The sequence below is a fragment of the Channa argus genome, chromosome 6 (genome assembly GCF_033026475.1).
Source record: "Channa argus isolate prfri chromosome 6, Channa argus male v1.0, whole genome shotgun sequence".
NCBI lineage: Eukaryota > Metazoa > Chordata > Actinopteri > Anabantiformes > Channidae > Channa > Channa argus.
Genome location: NC_090202.1, coordinates 25,497,825 through 25,514,555, shown reverse-complemented (window position 1 = coordinate 25,514,555; position 16,731 = coordinate 25,497,825). Strand labels below are relative to the sequence as shown.

Sequence of the window (16,731 nt, the reverse complement as noted above, 5' to 3'; positions counted from 1 at the left end):
CCACCAGCAAAAACCATGAGGAGTCCTGCGATGTCTGTGATGAAGGAAACCACCACGAGAGCGCGGGCCGCCTGGAGGTCCGCGCTCAGAGCCAGCATGGAGTCCTACACCTTACACTGTATCTGGCCCGTACTCTGGTCCACGCAGTTCATCCAGATACCCTCCCATATGATCTGCGAAGTCACTACGTTGCTGCCGATAAAGGCAGAGACGCGCCACATCGGTAAGAGGCAGACAGGGGTGCTGCCTACCATCTGCATCCCCCTGGAGGCCATGGTCTTGTCTTTGTGGGGACTGTGAGACAATATTAAAGGCTGATCTGGTGTTACTGTGTGTCTGAAGCCCAGTGAGAATGGAAGGCATAAAGCCGTGCTATGAAGAACATGTTGTGGGCCCCGCCAAGAAATACCAGTCATGCAGCATTCTCATGTTTAATCATAATGATTAATGTTTTAATTCTTGGGTGGTGGTGCAGTGGTAGAGCATTTGGTTGGGATGCAGAAGGCAGCAGGTTCAAATCCCATCCCATCAGGCTTGGCCCCACCCAGCCACCAGTGCCAGTTAGTGCCAGTCTCGAGCACGGCCAAAATGGGAAGGTTGCGGCTGGAAGGGCATTCGGCAAAAAAAAAAACAAAAAAAAAACAAAAAAAACTTGCGGAACATGTTCCGCTGTGGTGACCCCTGAAGGGACAAGCCGAAAGCCGTTGGCTTTGGATTCACGTTTCAGTGCTTCCTATGGAAGAAGAGGAAGATTATTACACAAAGTGTTGGTGTATATTTTGTAGAAAAAGGCATCAACTTGCAAATTGAGGCATTTTGAATGCAGAGTAGAGCACAAGGACTTGTTGACAGATAACGTGCAGCATAATGCAGGTTTAATGGAAGACAAGGTCACAAGTCTGCAAAATGTGAGAAGTAAAGGAGCCGACCCTGACAGTTAGTCTCAAAGAACAGAAGTTTCTACATGTGGACACATACACAGATCTGCCACAACATTCGCCCTGCTGCTCTTATTAAAGCCATGGAGGATAAGGGTCGGCCACTCTGAGCAGCTATGCAGCTCAGTAGGCAGCAAAATGTGGACAAACTACAGAATTTATATTAAAACCACCAGGTGGAATAATGTTGTGGCTAATCATTGTACTGTAAGTGTATTGTGAAAAGTGCAAATAAATGACGTTCATTTGTAATAAATCAAAGACACTTAGCAGAAGATTATCAAGGATAAAGATTTACAGACATTAAAGAAAATTCAAAGTGTCACATATTTATATTATATTTATTTTAATAAAACACAATTTTGCCTCTTTGATTTAATGTTTTTAGTAACGTATTGTAAAGATATGTTTATGTAATACTGTCACAAACATTGACAATATTTTTAAAATACAGCATTTTTGTAATTTAAAGTCAAGTAAAATTATTTTCTTGATGTCCGTATTAGCAGCATTGCTAATACTTAAAAGGCTTTACATGTTGTTTTCAGCTACGTCTTTTGATTGTAAAATGAAAGGTTTGTAAAATTTCAAGTTTTGATCATATTTCGTAAAGCTGACCATTTTTTGGAGGGAATTTATTTGGAAAGTTGTGGCAAAAAAAAGGTCATTTTCTTTCAATAGAAAAATGTTCCACCCTTATTTTAAACACAAAAATATGTAAACATTTCATGGGTCAAACGGGAATCGTAATCGTTTTTATGAAAGCCACTTTTCAGTGACATCGGTGGCATCTGTGTGTCCCAGCATTTCAGAGGAGCCTTCTAAACTGGGGCTTATGTGAGATTTAACTTTCAACCATTTAGCTTAGATTCTTAAAAACTTAAAGCCAGTATTTGAAATCGATTGGAAGCCACAATGACTCCTCTGCTCCGTCTGAGCAGCTGAGAATGCTCCAAATCAATGTTCATCTCACTAATCAGGCAGAAATAGTCGAGCTTTTCGGAATTAGGGTGAGACTAACTTTAAGACATGCTGTATCTCTGCTTTGCTGTTTTTTAGTGTCTGTGTTGTTGAGCAAAAAAATGAAAGAATAAATGTGTAGAAACCTTTTGGAACAAGTAAAATGTGATCGAGTGGAAATTTAATTTACTGAAACTCATTTGAGTGAGTTGCTCTGAATTGTCTCAGCAGTGAGTCAGTGATTTATTAACCCGTAACTGGTTCAGGTAGATTCTTTTCTAGTGGCACGGAGCAACTTAGGAATGTGAAACCAAGAAAAGTGTAGCAAAGGAACAGGGTGTGTTCCCACAGGTCTCTGCTGACATCATGTTTGTGATGAGATGTGTTTGTAATGTAAGAAACACAGAGGTTATTTCCAGTGAGAACCATAACTATAAAATTACGATATTTACACATACAAGCTATCCCCGCTAACCGTAGCTGTTCCAAATCACGGAAATATCACAAAAATATTTGAAACCCGTTTAAATGTACATAATAACATTTGATGTATTGATAAGGGCCGTGACTTTTTGAATTTCAGATTTCGTCAGCTCTTCAAAGTTCTACAGCAGGTGCCCACCAGCAGGTACTCATCATCTCAGGTCACCCCTCTTGCCCTGCCGGCGCGACTTTAGACAAGTCCTACAAATTCACATGAGGGTAATCAATCCAACATGTCCTCCAACCTTCATGCCCATATAGGCCATTTGTCCCTGTCATATGACCCCAAGCGCTCGTAAATCGTAACTGTTTTACAATTGCGCCAGAACGGGGGTTGGTGTAACATTATTGGTTTCACCATTACTGCATCGTCCCATGACCAACAGAAAGCGGTTTCATACTGAAACTCTCCAGTTGGAAACTCATCCATCCACATCAACCTGGCAAATGTTTCAGTGGCTGAATACTATGTACTGTATTATTGTAAATGGTAAATGACGACCTGCCACAGCTGCTACAGACCCCCCCCCCCCCCCCCCCCCCCCCCCCAGGTCCAGGATGTCGTATTGGTTTTTACTTCCTTGGACAAACGACCAGCAGAGTCGTATTTTAAAGGAGGACAGTCTCACCCATGTGTATGTTCACTCATACATTATTATATCATAGAGGCTGTTAGCTGAGCTGATACAAGACAGTTCATCACCAACTGACTGGCTAAGGGTTAATAGTAACTACCTGGAAACACTCCTGGTACTTTCTGTGTAATGACCAAGAAATAAAACGCAAAACGGTCTCAATTATTATCTTTAACTCAACGCTCAGAGCTGATGTAGCTGTGGTTATTGTTGAATTTCAGTAACAATATGCTGGAGAGCAAAGCCCACGCAACCACAACCACAAAGGATCGTCTGACTGGATTATATTTTTAGCTCAACACAGCCTCAACTAAACTGTTGTCTAAAGGAGAAAGGAACATTGTTGTGTAATACTCAGCTGAGAGATTTCAAAGTGTTGTAGTGTTGAATCATTTCTGAATCATTTACAGCTGGCTGCAAAAGTTGGTATTCTTTTATTTTGAAAGGATTTCAACATAAACAAGGTAAAATGTCATGTGCAGTCAGGTGGTGCAAATCTGCTATAACTATTTGTACCGGCTGCACATACATTATTATTATGCTGACGAAAAAAAATGTTCAAAATAAGATGGATGCAAAGCTTTGCACCCAACTGTATTTAGTCTTTTCCTTATTCAGGGCAGTGTTTTAATGTGGCTGGTGTGTGGGGACGGATCTTCTTGGTACTACAGCACAGTAACCTTCCCATTTCCACGAAAATATTTTCACCAGCACCACTGCAATACTGGTTAAACTAGTTGAGCATCTGCATGAAGAGCTTTGTTTCTACATTGTCAACTGCACCTTACACGCTCCAGTTTGTCACCTCTTTAAGTTCTAAACCATGAAAAATGTTATTCCCCGTGTAACTGAAGCTAATGCAAATCAGTCAGATAAGATTTCTGATAAGATCATGTGGAAACTGTTCTATCACTGGCTCGTTGCTTACAATCACTACTCCCTAACTGGAGATTGCAAATATGAAATATGCAGTAATTCTAGTTTCTTTAGAAGGTATTTTGACATTAACTATCTGTCTGTCAATTTTTTTTTCTTGTCTGTGTCTGTGACCCTCAAACAAATAATTGCTTGGGTTTCTTGTCCTTTTTTTTTTTTTTTTTATACTGTTGGTTTCATTTAAAGTTGCACTGTCTGCATAAATATAAAGCTCTGACAAAACAACAACAGTTAAGTAAATGTTTTATTAACAGTAATTAAAATCAGTAAATAAAAGCAGTACTTTGATATTGCTCGCAAACAAACACATTTTAAAAATATTTTACACAGAGACAAATCAAATATAATAGTGACACTGTACAAATTAACTTCCATCGTGCTGACTGTTAACATTTTACTAAACACAGTGATGCCAAATATCCAAATATGGAAAACTAGGTTTAACAGAGTTTTAATACAGTGTAGCTTTCATTCAGTCCAGTCATCGTACTGGTGGAAGATTTTCCCCTCAGCACTGAAGTCTCACGTAACATCTTCCTAACGTGTTCCTCATTCCTTCAGAAACACTCATGCCTCCACCAAAGAATCCTGAATTTCTCAGAAAGTCAGTTCTTGCTGCTTGTCACATAAAAGAACAAAACAAAAACAAAGTAAAATAGGTCGTGGTACGTCTGAGGATAGTAGAGGTCTCAGACGTAGGCTCGGCTGTCGGCTGTGGATCTGGCTCCGGAGTACTTGACTGGATACTCTGGGCTGTCTTTGTGCGGGCAGGAGCTGCAGAGGAGCGCACCACCCAGGATGAAAAGTACAGCTGTGCCCCAGCCGATGTAGAGTGAAGCTCCAATCTCCCTCCTCTGGGGGTCTGTCAGGAGGGGGTTGTAGAAATCCCTGACGATGGTGTTGGCAGACCAGCAGACCGGGATGAGGATGAGAACTCCAGCACAGATGAAAACAGCTCCTGCGGCGACGGCAACCTTGGCTTTGGAATATTCATTCTCCACAAAGTTGGTGCATTTCCCCCCAACGATTCCCAGGAGGACACCAAAGATGGACACGATGATGGCGACGACCACAAGAGCTCTGGCAGCCTGAAGATCCTGAGGCAGAGCGAGCATGGAATCATAGATCTTACATTGCATCTGGCCGGTGCTCTGCATTACACAGTTCATCCACAAGCCTTCCCAGATTATCTGCGCTGTGACAATGTTGGCCCCGATGAAGGCTGTGACCCTCCACATGGGCAGGGCGCACACAATGATGGCCCCTAGGACGCCAACGATGCACAGGGAAAAGCCCAGGATCTGTCGTCCCATCGACACCATGATGAAGTCTTGTTTGAGTCCCTTGGTAGCTGAACAGAAGCAGAAGAGTTGAAGGTGTTGGAGCAGCTCAGCTCTGGATGTAAAGTTGAACTGACTGTGGCATTCGTCCCTTTGTTATAAGGACGTCTTTGACGAAGGTGGAGTCACAGTGTCCTTCCCTCTGACCTGAAACTTGTGTGTTTGAACGACGTACTTGTCCAACCAGAAACCTCACATTATCTGTATGCTGACAGAGAGCGGTTTCGACGAGACGAGCGTCAGTCCTGAACAACCCTATGTAAATGAGGCCGGTGAAAAAGGCCTGCATTCCTCGTTTAAACAATGCACTGTTGGTGGCCAACTTTGGATCGGGCAGGTTACTGGAAGATCAGGTCCAGCCACAAGTTTCAGGTTTAAAAAAAATCTAAATACAACAACATGGGTGGAAGTATCACCGGATGTGAGAAGCTACAGAAGGAACATCCATTTATGGCTCCATTCACTTCATTACTCAGTTCAACGTCTTCCAAACTTTTTTGTTTTCCCTTTCAGCTTATCCAATTACCTCAGGGTCCCGACAGCGGATCATGTGGCCTGCACGTTGATTTGGCAAAGGTTTTTGCACTGGAAGCCCCTCCCGACGCAACCCTCCCCTGTTTTAACCAGACTCGGGACCAGCGCTAAGATGTGTGCTGGCTTAAACTCGAAGGCTGGGGTTTGGCAGTTTGAGGGTTCATATCATCAATTGTTTGTCAGAATAGGAATTATAGAAGTTATCAATTAGCCGTTAATTAACCACGACAAGGACCTAGAAAATTTTTCTACTGTTGAATTTAAAATGAAATAAAATTCCATTTCAGACTTGTTGTCATTTTTTATATGGTTACTATAAGATTATAAATCATATTAAGCTATAATATATATGTTTTTTCTTGCCTCTCACAGAATTACTCACTTTGTAAAATGTTCACATAAAGTAGCAACAATGTAATAAAAAAACAACTCCACCAACAGAAATGAATTTAGGTCAAATATTTTATTAACATTTGTGTGAATAAAGTGACTTTTACAGACGAGAAACAACATTAAAAATGATCTTTTTTTTTTTTTACAAAATTTACAAAATCTTTGTGACAAGGAAATACATATATCAGTGCACTCGGCTTTGCTGACGCAATATTACACTTACTTCAAAACTTCATAAACAAAGAAAGGGCTCAAAGTCATTGCAAAAGAGAAAACATTTGATGAAACATAAATCAGACTACACAAGTTTCTGGAGTCATCATGGCAGAAAACCTAAAAGTCCTTATCCTCTGCTGGACCTGTCAGTTCTTATATGTACTGTCTTGGAGAGTATGCGGTGGGTACTGCATATGGTTTGGTGGGCACGTAAGTCCCTGTGCTTGAGTATTGTCCGTTGGATGGGGGAGCATAAATAGGTTGTGCATAGGGGTATCCTGGAGCTGGTTGGTAGCCTGGATATCCATACATGGGTCTTTGAGGAGGACAGGAAGTGGCTAGAAAGATCCCACCAATCAAAAGAAACACAGCAGAGCCCCAGCCAATGTAGATGGCGGCTCCAATCTCCCTCTTCTGTGTGTTTATTACCAAGGGGCTATCGAATTCTGCAATGGTGACGGCTGCAGACCAGCAGACTGGGATCAGGATCAGGACACCGGAAACAATTATTAGACAGCCGGCAAGGATCACCACCTGTGACATTGACGACTCCTTCTTCAGGCAGCTGGTGCACTTTGTTCCAAGGAAGGAAACCATTACGCCCAAGAAGCCAAAGACAAGAGAGATGACAACCAGAGCTCGTCCAGCTTGTAGATCTGCGGTCAGCGTCATCAAAGACCATTCCAATTTACACTGCATCTGCCCGGTGGACTGCATCACACAGTTCATCCACAGGCCGTCCCACACTATCTGGCCGGTCACGATGTTGGCTCCGATGTAGAAGGTGGTTCTCCACATGGGGATCCCACAGGTCACTGCGACCCCAACCATCCCGATGAAGCTCAAGACCTGACCTGTCACCTCCCTGCAAATCTTCCCCATGGTAAAGGGGCTTTGTATCGGCAGCGACAGAAGCACAAAGTCCGGTTCCCTTTCGAAGTGACACAGCTTTCACACTTGCTGTTTGTCAGCGAATGTACATGGTGAGGGCTGTCTCACAGTCCGATGAGTTCAACTGGCTAAACAAGATTCCTCTTCCTGGAGCTGAAGGAGTGGCACCCATATTTAAACATTGTCTTGCTTTTGTTCTTGGAAAACACATATGCAGACTTCTCTGTACTCAGTTACAACACAACAACAAGTTAGTGGCTGTGATACTGAAACCGGCAAAGATGGCAAATGATGAAGTTACATGGACGTGTTTTCACAGATTAGATGTTTTTGTACAAAGTACAAAAGTACAAGTACTTTTTAGAATCGAATTTTATGCTCTTGGTGACACAAATGTCAAGTGTGTGGTTCAGATTTGTTTAACAACACAAAGGAAAAAATACAAGAAAAATTATCCTTAAAAAAAAAAACAGGAGAAATATCTGTGTTACTGTCGAAACTTGGTGTTTAACAAAAACAGCAGCTTGTTATCGGTGACATGCGTCATCATCATCATGCAGATCATCATTATCATGAACAAGAAATATTTGTTTCAGCTCCAATATAAATTTTGTAAGCAGATAGTTCAAAGTTCAAACTATGAGATTATTTCACTAAACTTCTTGGTATTTCTTTGGTGTAGTTTATATGTTTAAAGAGCCAGTGTGGAAATAAGATTTTTATGTCTTTGCTTCCACATTGTGAGGATTTTGACAAAAATGGAGGAAGGAACAGCATTTGTTAGCATTTGTATTTTCTGAAAAGTGTTTTTTTTATGACTCTGAGTCTTTCTTGTCCTTGGGTCTCTCTTGGATTACGAATATGCTGATGCTGTCACTTTGCATTTACTGTAAAGTGCATCTGAAAGTCAGCAAAGTCTGTTGGGTAAAGAAAACTGTTGACCCTCAACATGTTTTGTGAAGCCTAATAAGAGCAAAGTCAGAACACAAACGTATTGTTACTTTTCCACAACACAAATTCTTCAAGCTCTCATGGCGAGACAAACAGTGTCATTTCCTGTAACGTTTTTATTCCCTCTGGAACTACCTGACCCCAGTGGCAGCACAATGATCAATGGGACAGCCTCAGGGCAGCCATCTGTTGGGGGCTAATGAGTGTGTGAAGACACACTCTTTGATATTTTGATATAAGCTTTGGGAATTTATTCAGATTGTTATCAGTGACAGCACAGGATCCATCCATCCATTACAGAGAATTTGCAATTTTATTTTAATGCAGTTTTATTTGGCTTTTATTTGACCTCAGGAGGGGAATTAGAGGGGGGTGGTGGGGGGCGGGGTGGGCCAGTGCCAAGATTTCCCTGCCAGAGTGACAGGGTGCTGTCTTCTCCCTGCTTTAAACAGAAGTGAGCAAATGACTATTTGGAGTAATAAATGGTAGATAGGTTCTATACTGTATTTGACATTTTGGACACTGAACAAACACTTTATAAACACACTATTAGCCAATCAATGTAGAGTCCAAAAAGGTTTTTAAATTTGAGCTCAAAACCTCTTCAATCATTTTCCAAATGATTTAAATTCCGACCAGTCTGGCCACCTCAATAAAAGTTTTCTAGATCCCCCCTTGACTGACATTATGTTTCTTACTTGTACTAATAAAAACGTACAGGGACAATACGTGCTATAATTTCATAACATCTCCATTTAACCAGTGCATTTATAAATGTAAACACAAGTCACACATAAACACAAGTCATTTTTATTCCAAGTGAAGCAGGCAAAGCCGAATTTATGTTTCCAACTAAGCAGTTTTGAGTGTGTATGTCCACCTGCTTTAGTTTCCATCAAGGCTTTAAAGATGACATTTCTTTTATTAGGAACAAATACAAAAACAGTCTGTATAAATCTGTGCATTTACTCTAACTGGAGAATAATTCCAGGCACAGGGGGCAGCACTTTATGGGAGTTTTAAGGGGATTTATAATCCTCATTAAGAATGGTGCCAACATGGGGGGCCATGGGGGGCCCCTCTTTACATGTGGAGGGTGCAGTCTGCAAAAAAGAAAAGGATACTAGATAAACTCTGTTACTTTAAGGTCAAGTTTTTGTTGTTCAGAAAAAGCTGAATGGTAGAATTGATCCAGCTTTGCAGGAGTGACAGCCAACACGTACGGTCTGCAGTGCTGACAAAGCTAAATGGGATGCGGGCGCCGTTTATGCTATTAACTACAATTGGAAGCAAAGTGTTCATCAAATGCACTGCTTTAAATGAATATCAGGTATGAATATATATCATAAAGTTGATCACTCACAACAATCCCTGATTTCTTTTGTAAATGTCCTGTAGCCACTGTCCTGTCTCCCATGTCCTGTCCTGTTTAAGTCCTGTGTTTTGTGTTGCAATAAACAGAGCGAGATCCTGTTTTTCTTTGAACGTCTAAAAACAAAAGATTTTAAAGTGAGGTCAGAGAAACTATCCTGTTAGTGACGACCCCCCCCCCCCCCCCCCCCCCCCCCCAGACACACACACACACACACACACACACATCATTATGCCAAGAAAACAGAGGAAGACTCAACAAATTAAATTATAAGCAATGGATTTTTGAGTCCAGGGGAACGTTTAAAGCAGCGTCCGTGTACAAGGACTAACTGTTTTACACCTCTTCTGTTAATGGGGAGATTAACTTCAGAGGTGTGAATATGGGTACACGGTGGGCTTCGTGTTTGGGCGGGCAGTTCCAACACAGTAGTCCTCCTCCCATCAGCAGCAGTGTGGCAGCCGCCCAGCCGATATACAGCGCCGCTCCCAACTCATACTTCTGGGCTTTCATCAGCATCGGGTTGTAGAAGTCGGTGATGACGGTGCTGGCACACCAGGAGACTGGAATGATACACAGCATCCCCGACAGGAGGAACACAATGCCACCCAGGATGCAGGCTTTTGCCTTGGTCCGCTCGTCCTTGATGCAGTTAGTACACTTCCCACCGATGATTGACAGGACGACTCCCCAGACTCCGGTCACGATCGACATGACCATCATGCCTCGAGCGGCCCGCAGGTCCTGGGGCAGCGCCAGCATGGAGTCGTACACCTTGCACTGCATCTGGCCGGTACTCTGCACCACGCAGTTCAGCCACAAGCCCTGCCACACGATCTGAGCCGTGATTATGTTGGCCCCTATAAAAGCAGAGACCTTCCACATGGGCAAGGCACACGCCACAATGACCATGAACCAGCCAATGAAAGTCATCCATATGCCCATCATCTGGACCCCCTGAGAGACCATTCTGTCGGCTTTGTTCCTCACACATGGAAATCCCCAAAAAATCAAGACAAGTGGATTGTGGTTGGCTTGTATTTATATACTGTTGTGTGAGAAGATGATACACTGACATCAGGGTGTGTGACACCACGGCCCTCGGCTCCTATTGGCACGATATAGTTTACACACAAACAAAGATCAAGTGACCTTTAGTATTGCTGACCTGTTTGAAGAAAAGTTTCAATCTCTGATTGACAAAAAATTCAAACACAAAGGTCATAAACACACACGATAAAGAAAAAACTTCAATCACTTTGAATCAAATAAATCAAATCAGTTTGAACACAAATAAACTTCGCTCTCACGAAACTGTCAGTCAACACAGGAAAACCTATTTAAAAATGAAATATTTAGGACATAAGTTCTAATTATAAGCCACATTACATAACTGTTAGCTGGGTATTTGAACACTCACTGGCCACTTTATAAGGTAAAGCTGCATGATTTCATTCAATCCAATACAGCAGCTCCACCATGAATTCTATTTTTTACCATGTTATAATTTCTCAGTTTTTAAGTTGAAACTGTCAGAAAGGTGATAATTCTACTCTCTTTTGAGCTCGAGGCGGGTGGCAGAGGTGGTTCTACAACCTTTGCCATACAATGTAAAATGAATGAGGTGGGAATTGCACTAACTGTACAGGTGTACCTAATAAAGTGGTTGTGCTACTTTCCTTACAGCAAGGGGCAGTGTTGGACAGGTGAGGACTCACTAAATGACTCACAGCACAAACGGTTCCCTCTGACGCCAGAACTAACATTTCTATTCACATGCAGCTTCTCGCAAAAGTCATCACACGTCTCATAATTCACGAGGGTTTATTCACAAACCCCGACTGGTTTCCCAGCAATATTGTGCTAAATGTCCGTGCAGAGATCAAATGTCACTTCCGCTTTCAAAGCTTTCCAAAAGACTTTTTAGGGGGCGTAAAGAGCATCTTACAGTTTAACGGGGATGTGTTTTGGGGGAAGTTTGCAGCTGTGGCTCAGTTGCTGGAGCACAGTTCCTGGTTCTTCTTGGTCATACAAGTGTCCTCAGGCACCACACAGGTGTGTGTTTGTTACCTGTAAGTTTCTTCGGGTAAAAACCCCCTGCTGTCAAATTCTGTATTTTTACAATGTTTTATTCTTTTTAAATATTATTTTTACTCAGCTCTATGGTTTATGTTTATTAAATATAATATGTCAAAGCAGCTCATATCTTCTTACTTAAGGCTACTACTACTCTCCTTTCAGCTTATCCCATGAGTTCGGGGTCGCCACAGCGGATCATTGTCCGCATGTTGATTTGGCACAGTTTTTACGCCGGATGCCCTTCCTGACGCAACCCTCCCCAATTTTTACCGGGCTTGGACCAGCACTGCATCGCTGGAGGGGAAATGGGCTGTTAGGGGTTCAGGGTCTTGCCCAGGGACACTTCGACATATAGCCAGGGCCGGGGATCGAACCACTCACCCTGTGGTCCGTAAGCAACTGCCTTTACCAACTGAGCTATAGCCGCCCTATCTTCTTACTTAAGGCTCCTGTTTGGATAAAAGTATAAGCATTTTTGGAAGAACATAAGAAACATTAAATTGTAGTGTTGCTAAAAAATATTTATTTACAGTTGAAGGCAGACGTGATGAAATGATATGTAAATGGACACAAACGGTTTAAAACAAAGAAACATAAAAGCAAAATTCACTCAAGCAACACATTTTATGTCCCAGTATTTATGTTGTGTTTTTTTTTTTGTCCACATCCGTTGGCTGGGTGTGGTACTGATGAAACGAATCATTAAAGGCTCTAACTGAACTTAACAGCTCAAATCCTGCTGAACACAATATAATCCAAATCATACTTAATGTGAAATATGAATTTCATTTTTTGACTTTCAAGTCCCGTTTTTCAGTCTCTGGGCTTCGGATGTGGCTCGTCTCTCCTCAGACGTAGCCCTTGGGTGCAGTTGAACGGGGAGCTGAGTACTTGGCAGAGTAATTATCCTTGGGAGGGCAGTTGGCACAGAGGAGTGCACCGCCCACGATGAGGAGGCCTGCAGCACCCCAGCCGATGAAGAGCGAAGCCCCCAGCTCCATCTTCTGAGAGCTCATCACCAGTGGGTTGTAGAAGTCCCTTATGATGGTGTTTGCTGTCCAGCACACGGGGATGAGGCACAAAACACCGGTAACGATGAGGACCGCACCAGCTGCCACGCCAACTTTGGCTTTGGCCCCTTCATCCTCCACACAGTTGGTGCACTTGCCCCCGACCATGGCCAGGAGGATCCCCAGAATGCCAGTCAGGATACAGATGATCATGAGGGCACGGGCAGCCTGGAGGTCTTGGGAAAGGGCCAGCATGGAATCATAAACCTTGCACTGCATCTGGCCTGTGCTCTGGACCACACAGCTCATCCAGATGCCCTCCCAATTGGTTTGAGCCGTGACGATGTTCTGGCCAATGAAGGCCGTCACTTTCCACTGGGGTAGAGCGCAGGCAATGATGGCCCCGATCCAGCCAATAATGGCCAGGGCAGTGCCCAACATCTGCATGCCGGCCGATACCATGTCTCCTCGGGAAGCTTCTTGCAACGGTTGTCCAAAGAAAAAAAAACTAAGATCCCAAAGTGTTGTCTCTGGATGTCTCTCTTGTGAGGTCCCTCAGGAGTAAATGTTGGAGCAAGGCTGAAGTGGGGTTTTTATACATATGCTGAGCTCGGGTGGGGTTTGAAAAGCACACACTGTGTTACGTGTGTGTCATGTGTCATCCTGTCAGTTTTGGTGTCAGTCAGACAAACTTTGCTGTGAGTCACCGCAAAGATCAGTTTGCCAGACTTTAAAAAAAATACATCCAGCCACACCCCCAGTTTTATGTTTCTTTTTTGTTTCCGTTTTTTGTTGTGTTATGCGCTGTGACAACACGGACTGAAAAGACTGTTTTACACATGTCAGAGGAAAAAAATGTCACCTGTAAGAGATTCTGGTATAACATCCTCAGTTACAGATAGGTGCCCAACTCAGCACTTTTCAGTTTCAAGTTACAACACAAAATGTTTCCTGCATCTGCACCTTGTGACGCACTAAAGATTTTATCAGAGTTTTAGGGTTTTTCTAAAGACGCTCCATGAAATCAGGTTCTGTCGAGAATGACGTGGAAAAATTCTACGGGAAAAAAAAGCCCCTGGTGTTATCTGCTAACCTTTGACCCTTGGCCTCTGATCTTTTCCACTTAAGGAGTTTCAGTGTAAGACAAAGGTAGAACACACCAAATACTTTTTTGTCCACAGATACCAAACGGCTCAGGCTGGACACGGTATGTGCACACAAAACACAAATTACCTTCCTAATTTACTGCTTGTTGTTAGAGTTAAATACTTAGTACACAGAGTTTTGTAAGTAAATGTTTGGCCTCTAAAGCAACTTTTTAAAATCAGAAGGGCAGATGTGAGCACACACAAACACACACACACACACACACACACACACAAACACAAAATATATGCAGAGTTTCATGTACAACTTTGATAAACCGTAAACCACAGAATGAAGCAGAAAGGCTGAATGTTCCAACCCCTAAGTCTCCTCATACATTTAAGGCACAAATGTAAGTACGTAAGTTAGTAAATGTAATTGATTACACAGATTTATAAAGAAGATCTTCCGACCTAAACAACCATATTTGTCATTCTCACTAATCACTAATCAGCTGATACACACATTACTCACTTACAGGAGGTGTAATTGTTGTAGGTGCTACAGTATATTAAAGGTTTGCTTATGCCTGTGTGGATCTCAGTTAGGTCAGATAAAATAAAAATGTAAGTCTGGGCTGTAATAAGCTGCTTGCAAGTAGAAATGTTAGTAGAAAAAAAAAAAAAGAACCTCGAGAGGAAAGCAACAATTTGACATATTGTTTCCGTTAAACCCTATTTGTCACCAAGTACAACACTAAGAACGTGCGTTAAGAGGAAAGATGTTCTGCAGGTGAAATCAAAAGAGATCAAATCTGACCTTGCAGTGCTGTCAGTCCTTAAAGGCGGAAGAGTTGCTGCCGTCTCCTACGTTGTTTCTGGAGAAGAACGAGCAGCTGTCGCCCGGATCCCACTTGAATTCTCAGTAGCTTTTCACGGCACTCAGACAACCTGCAGGAGTGAAATGTTGGGGAGACGGCAAACACCGTGCAAAGTGATTCCAGTTAACATACTGGGTCAAAAGAGGGAATAGTAAGAGGAGGCAAAGGCAGAGAGGTAGAGAGATGATCAGATTGTTTCACAAGTGAATGGAGGCAGTGTTTGGTGGCCAAAAGTGCCTTTAGGACTATAATGCCTCTATTTTATTCAAGGTAAGATCATTACAGCTACTTCGGCCCTCCTATGGAGATTGGGTTCCACACACAGAAGGCACGGAGGAATTTTCACTATTAGGACTGAGGAAAGATGGTTTCAGCTTGGGATTAGTCCCTATGTGGTCCCCAGAGAGGCCCCGATCACAAGCTTTGTGTCTTTGAAGCACTAACATCTCACATGAGACTGGGGCCAGCATTTCAGCAGATGCTGCAGACATGTTGGAAGAACTAATGGTGTCAGAAAAGCGTAATAAAGAGGTAGAGACGCCGAGCCACAACGTTCGCAAAGCGACAGGCAGGAGAACACTCGACTCCAGCGGCCGTGTGAAAATGGTGGAGGGAGGTGGAGTGACAAGTGGCAGCAGGTAGCGTGAAGCAAGCCCAGACCGCACAGTAACGGCTGCCGTTGGCTCTCACCAACACGCACAACCTTTCAGTTAAACAGGGTGGGTCACTGTGCAAACTTATTATGGATGCAAAGCTTAAAACGAAAACGTGCATATTATACTGACTGCTGCTTGTTATTTTAACCAGTGCTGTTGTTTCTGTAAAACAAAAACAAAAAAAACCCCTCCCCATTAATCGGCCTTATTATTTTCTACCAAAACGATAAAATGTTAAAATGCGATATCCTCATGCTTTAACACATCACACTTTAACCTACGTGTTTGCTAGTTAATAACAAACTGAATTTATTATTTACTTTGTATTGTTTGGTCAGAGTGAAACATCTGTGTACACTCACTGGCCACTTTATTAGGTACACTTGTGCAACCTGATGCAATCCAATACAGCAGCTCTACAATAAATTCTACCTTTACAATGTTACAGGTGTACCTAATAAAGTGACCAGTGAGTGTATGTTACTAGCGATATTTTGTGATTAGATGTGAATTGTCCTTAGTTCCCTTGGTTGAGTTTTTCAAGACTTTTTCAAGAAAAATATGTATGTGAGTAGTTTCGTGTGAGGACACTGGGAAGCGTGTGTGTGTGTGTCTGTGTGTATCAGTGTGATGTCATCACAGCAACAGTCACAGTTTCAGTGGGTAATTTAAGCGCGGAAGATCTTCATTGAGTCAGGCATGTTTGGTCATGAAGCATCATCATCACATGATACAAACAGGAAGTTGAGCCCGTACAGGTGATGGAAAATATTTTTAGAAACTAATTAGAGAAGATGTAGTAGAAATTGGTACCAAGTGTATCAAAGACATGCTTTTTAATTTCAGGAAACATTGACTTTTTGTGGTAATTTGATATTATATAGTTGTTCAGGTGACATGACAACAGCTCAGAGGAAGTCAGTAAACAAGTCGCTGTCATTGTGAAACAGGGACAGAGGGTTCGTTTGTTTGTCCTGTGGAAACGTTCACTTCCTCATTGAGGTGCACTGGCTGCTTTGTCTTAACTTTTTGTTTTGTCCTCAAAAAAACGGAAGGTGATTTTTGTTCTGGTTCCCTCTTACTGGTGATGATCTAACTCTATGGCCTAGAAGAACTTGTCCCGTGTGTTTTTTGTTTTTTTTTTAAACACTCTAGAAATGAAAATATAATGGAATATAGGTTGGAATTAAAAGTGCACATAATCGATAAAAACATTGTCTAATGGCAGTTGAGGAGAACTGGCTGTGGAGAAGCCACAGGCCTCAGCAGACTTCAGCACTGCACGGAAACCGGTCAGACTTGCTCCCACTCCCATGATAAGTTATTGCTTCTGCAAGTGGCTGCATGTTTATTCCTAGGAAATGGTACAAT

At 42.4% G+C, this 16,731-nt stretch overlaps 3 protein-coding genes across 3 annotated transcripts; all 3 read right to left on the bottom strand.

Moving 5' to 3' along the window:
- Positions 1-4,178: 4,178 nt before the first annotated feature.
- cldne (claudin e) lies at positions 4,179-5,380 on the bottom strand. Its single transcript, XM_067507594.1, has one exon. The coding sequence runs from the start codon at positions 5,272-5,274 to the stop codon at positions 4,642-4,644; it is 633 nt and encodes a 210-aa protein (XP_067363695.1). The 5' UTR covers positions 5,275-5,380; the 3' UTR covers positions 4,179-4,641.
- An 890-nt stretch (positions 5,381-6,270) lies between these two features.
- Positions 6,271-7,461, bottom strand: cldnf (claudin f). Its single transcript, XM_067507593.1, has one exon. The coding sequence runs from the start codon at positions 7,315-7,317 to the stop codon at positions 6,589-6,591; it is 729 nt and encodes a 242-aa protein (XP_067363694.1). The 5' UTR covers positions 7,318-7,461; the 3' UTR covers positions 6,271-6,588.
- A 2,433-nt stretch (positions 7,462-9,894) lies between these two features.
- On the bottom strand, positions 9,895-13,386 carry LOC137128914 (claudin-4-like). Its single transcript, XM_067507595.1, has 3 exons — positions 12,725-13,386; positions 10,939-10,947; positions 9,895-10,619 (listed from the first exon to the last, which is right to left on the bottom strand). The coding sequence occupies exons 1-3, from the start codon at positions 13,198-13,200 to the stop codon at positions 9,986-9,988; spliced, it is 1,119 nt and encodes a 372-aa protein (XP_067363696.1). The 5' UTR covers positions 13,201-13,386; the 3' UTR covers positions 9,895-9,985.
- Between the last annotated feature and the right edge of the window lie 3,345 nt (positions 13,387-16,731).

Bases quoted from the DNA above. Each gene is read 5' to 3' on its own strand.
- cldnf (XM_067507593.1), bottom strand. From the start codon at position 7,317: ATGGGGAAGATTTGCAGGGAGGTGACAGGTCAGGTCTTGAGCTTCATC.
- LOC137128914 (XM_067507595.1), bottom strand. From the start codon at position 13,200: ATGGTATCGGCCGGCATGCAGATGTTGGGCACTGCCCTGGCCATTATT.
- cldne (XM_067507594.1), bottom strand. From the start codon at position 5,274: ATGGTGTCGATGGGACGACAGATCCTGGGCTTTTCCCTGTGCATCGTT.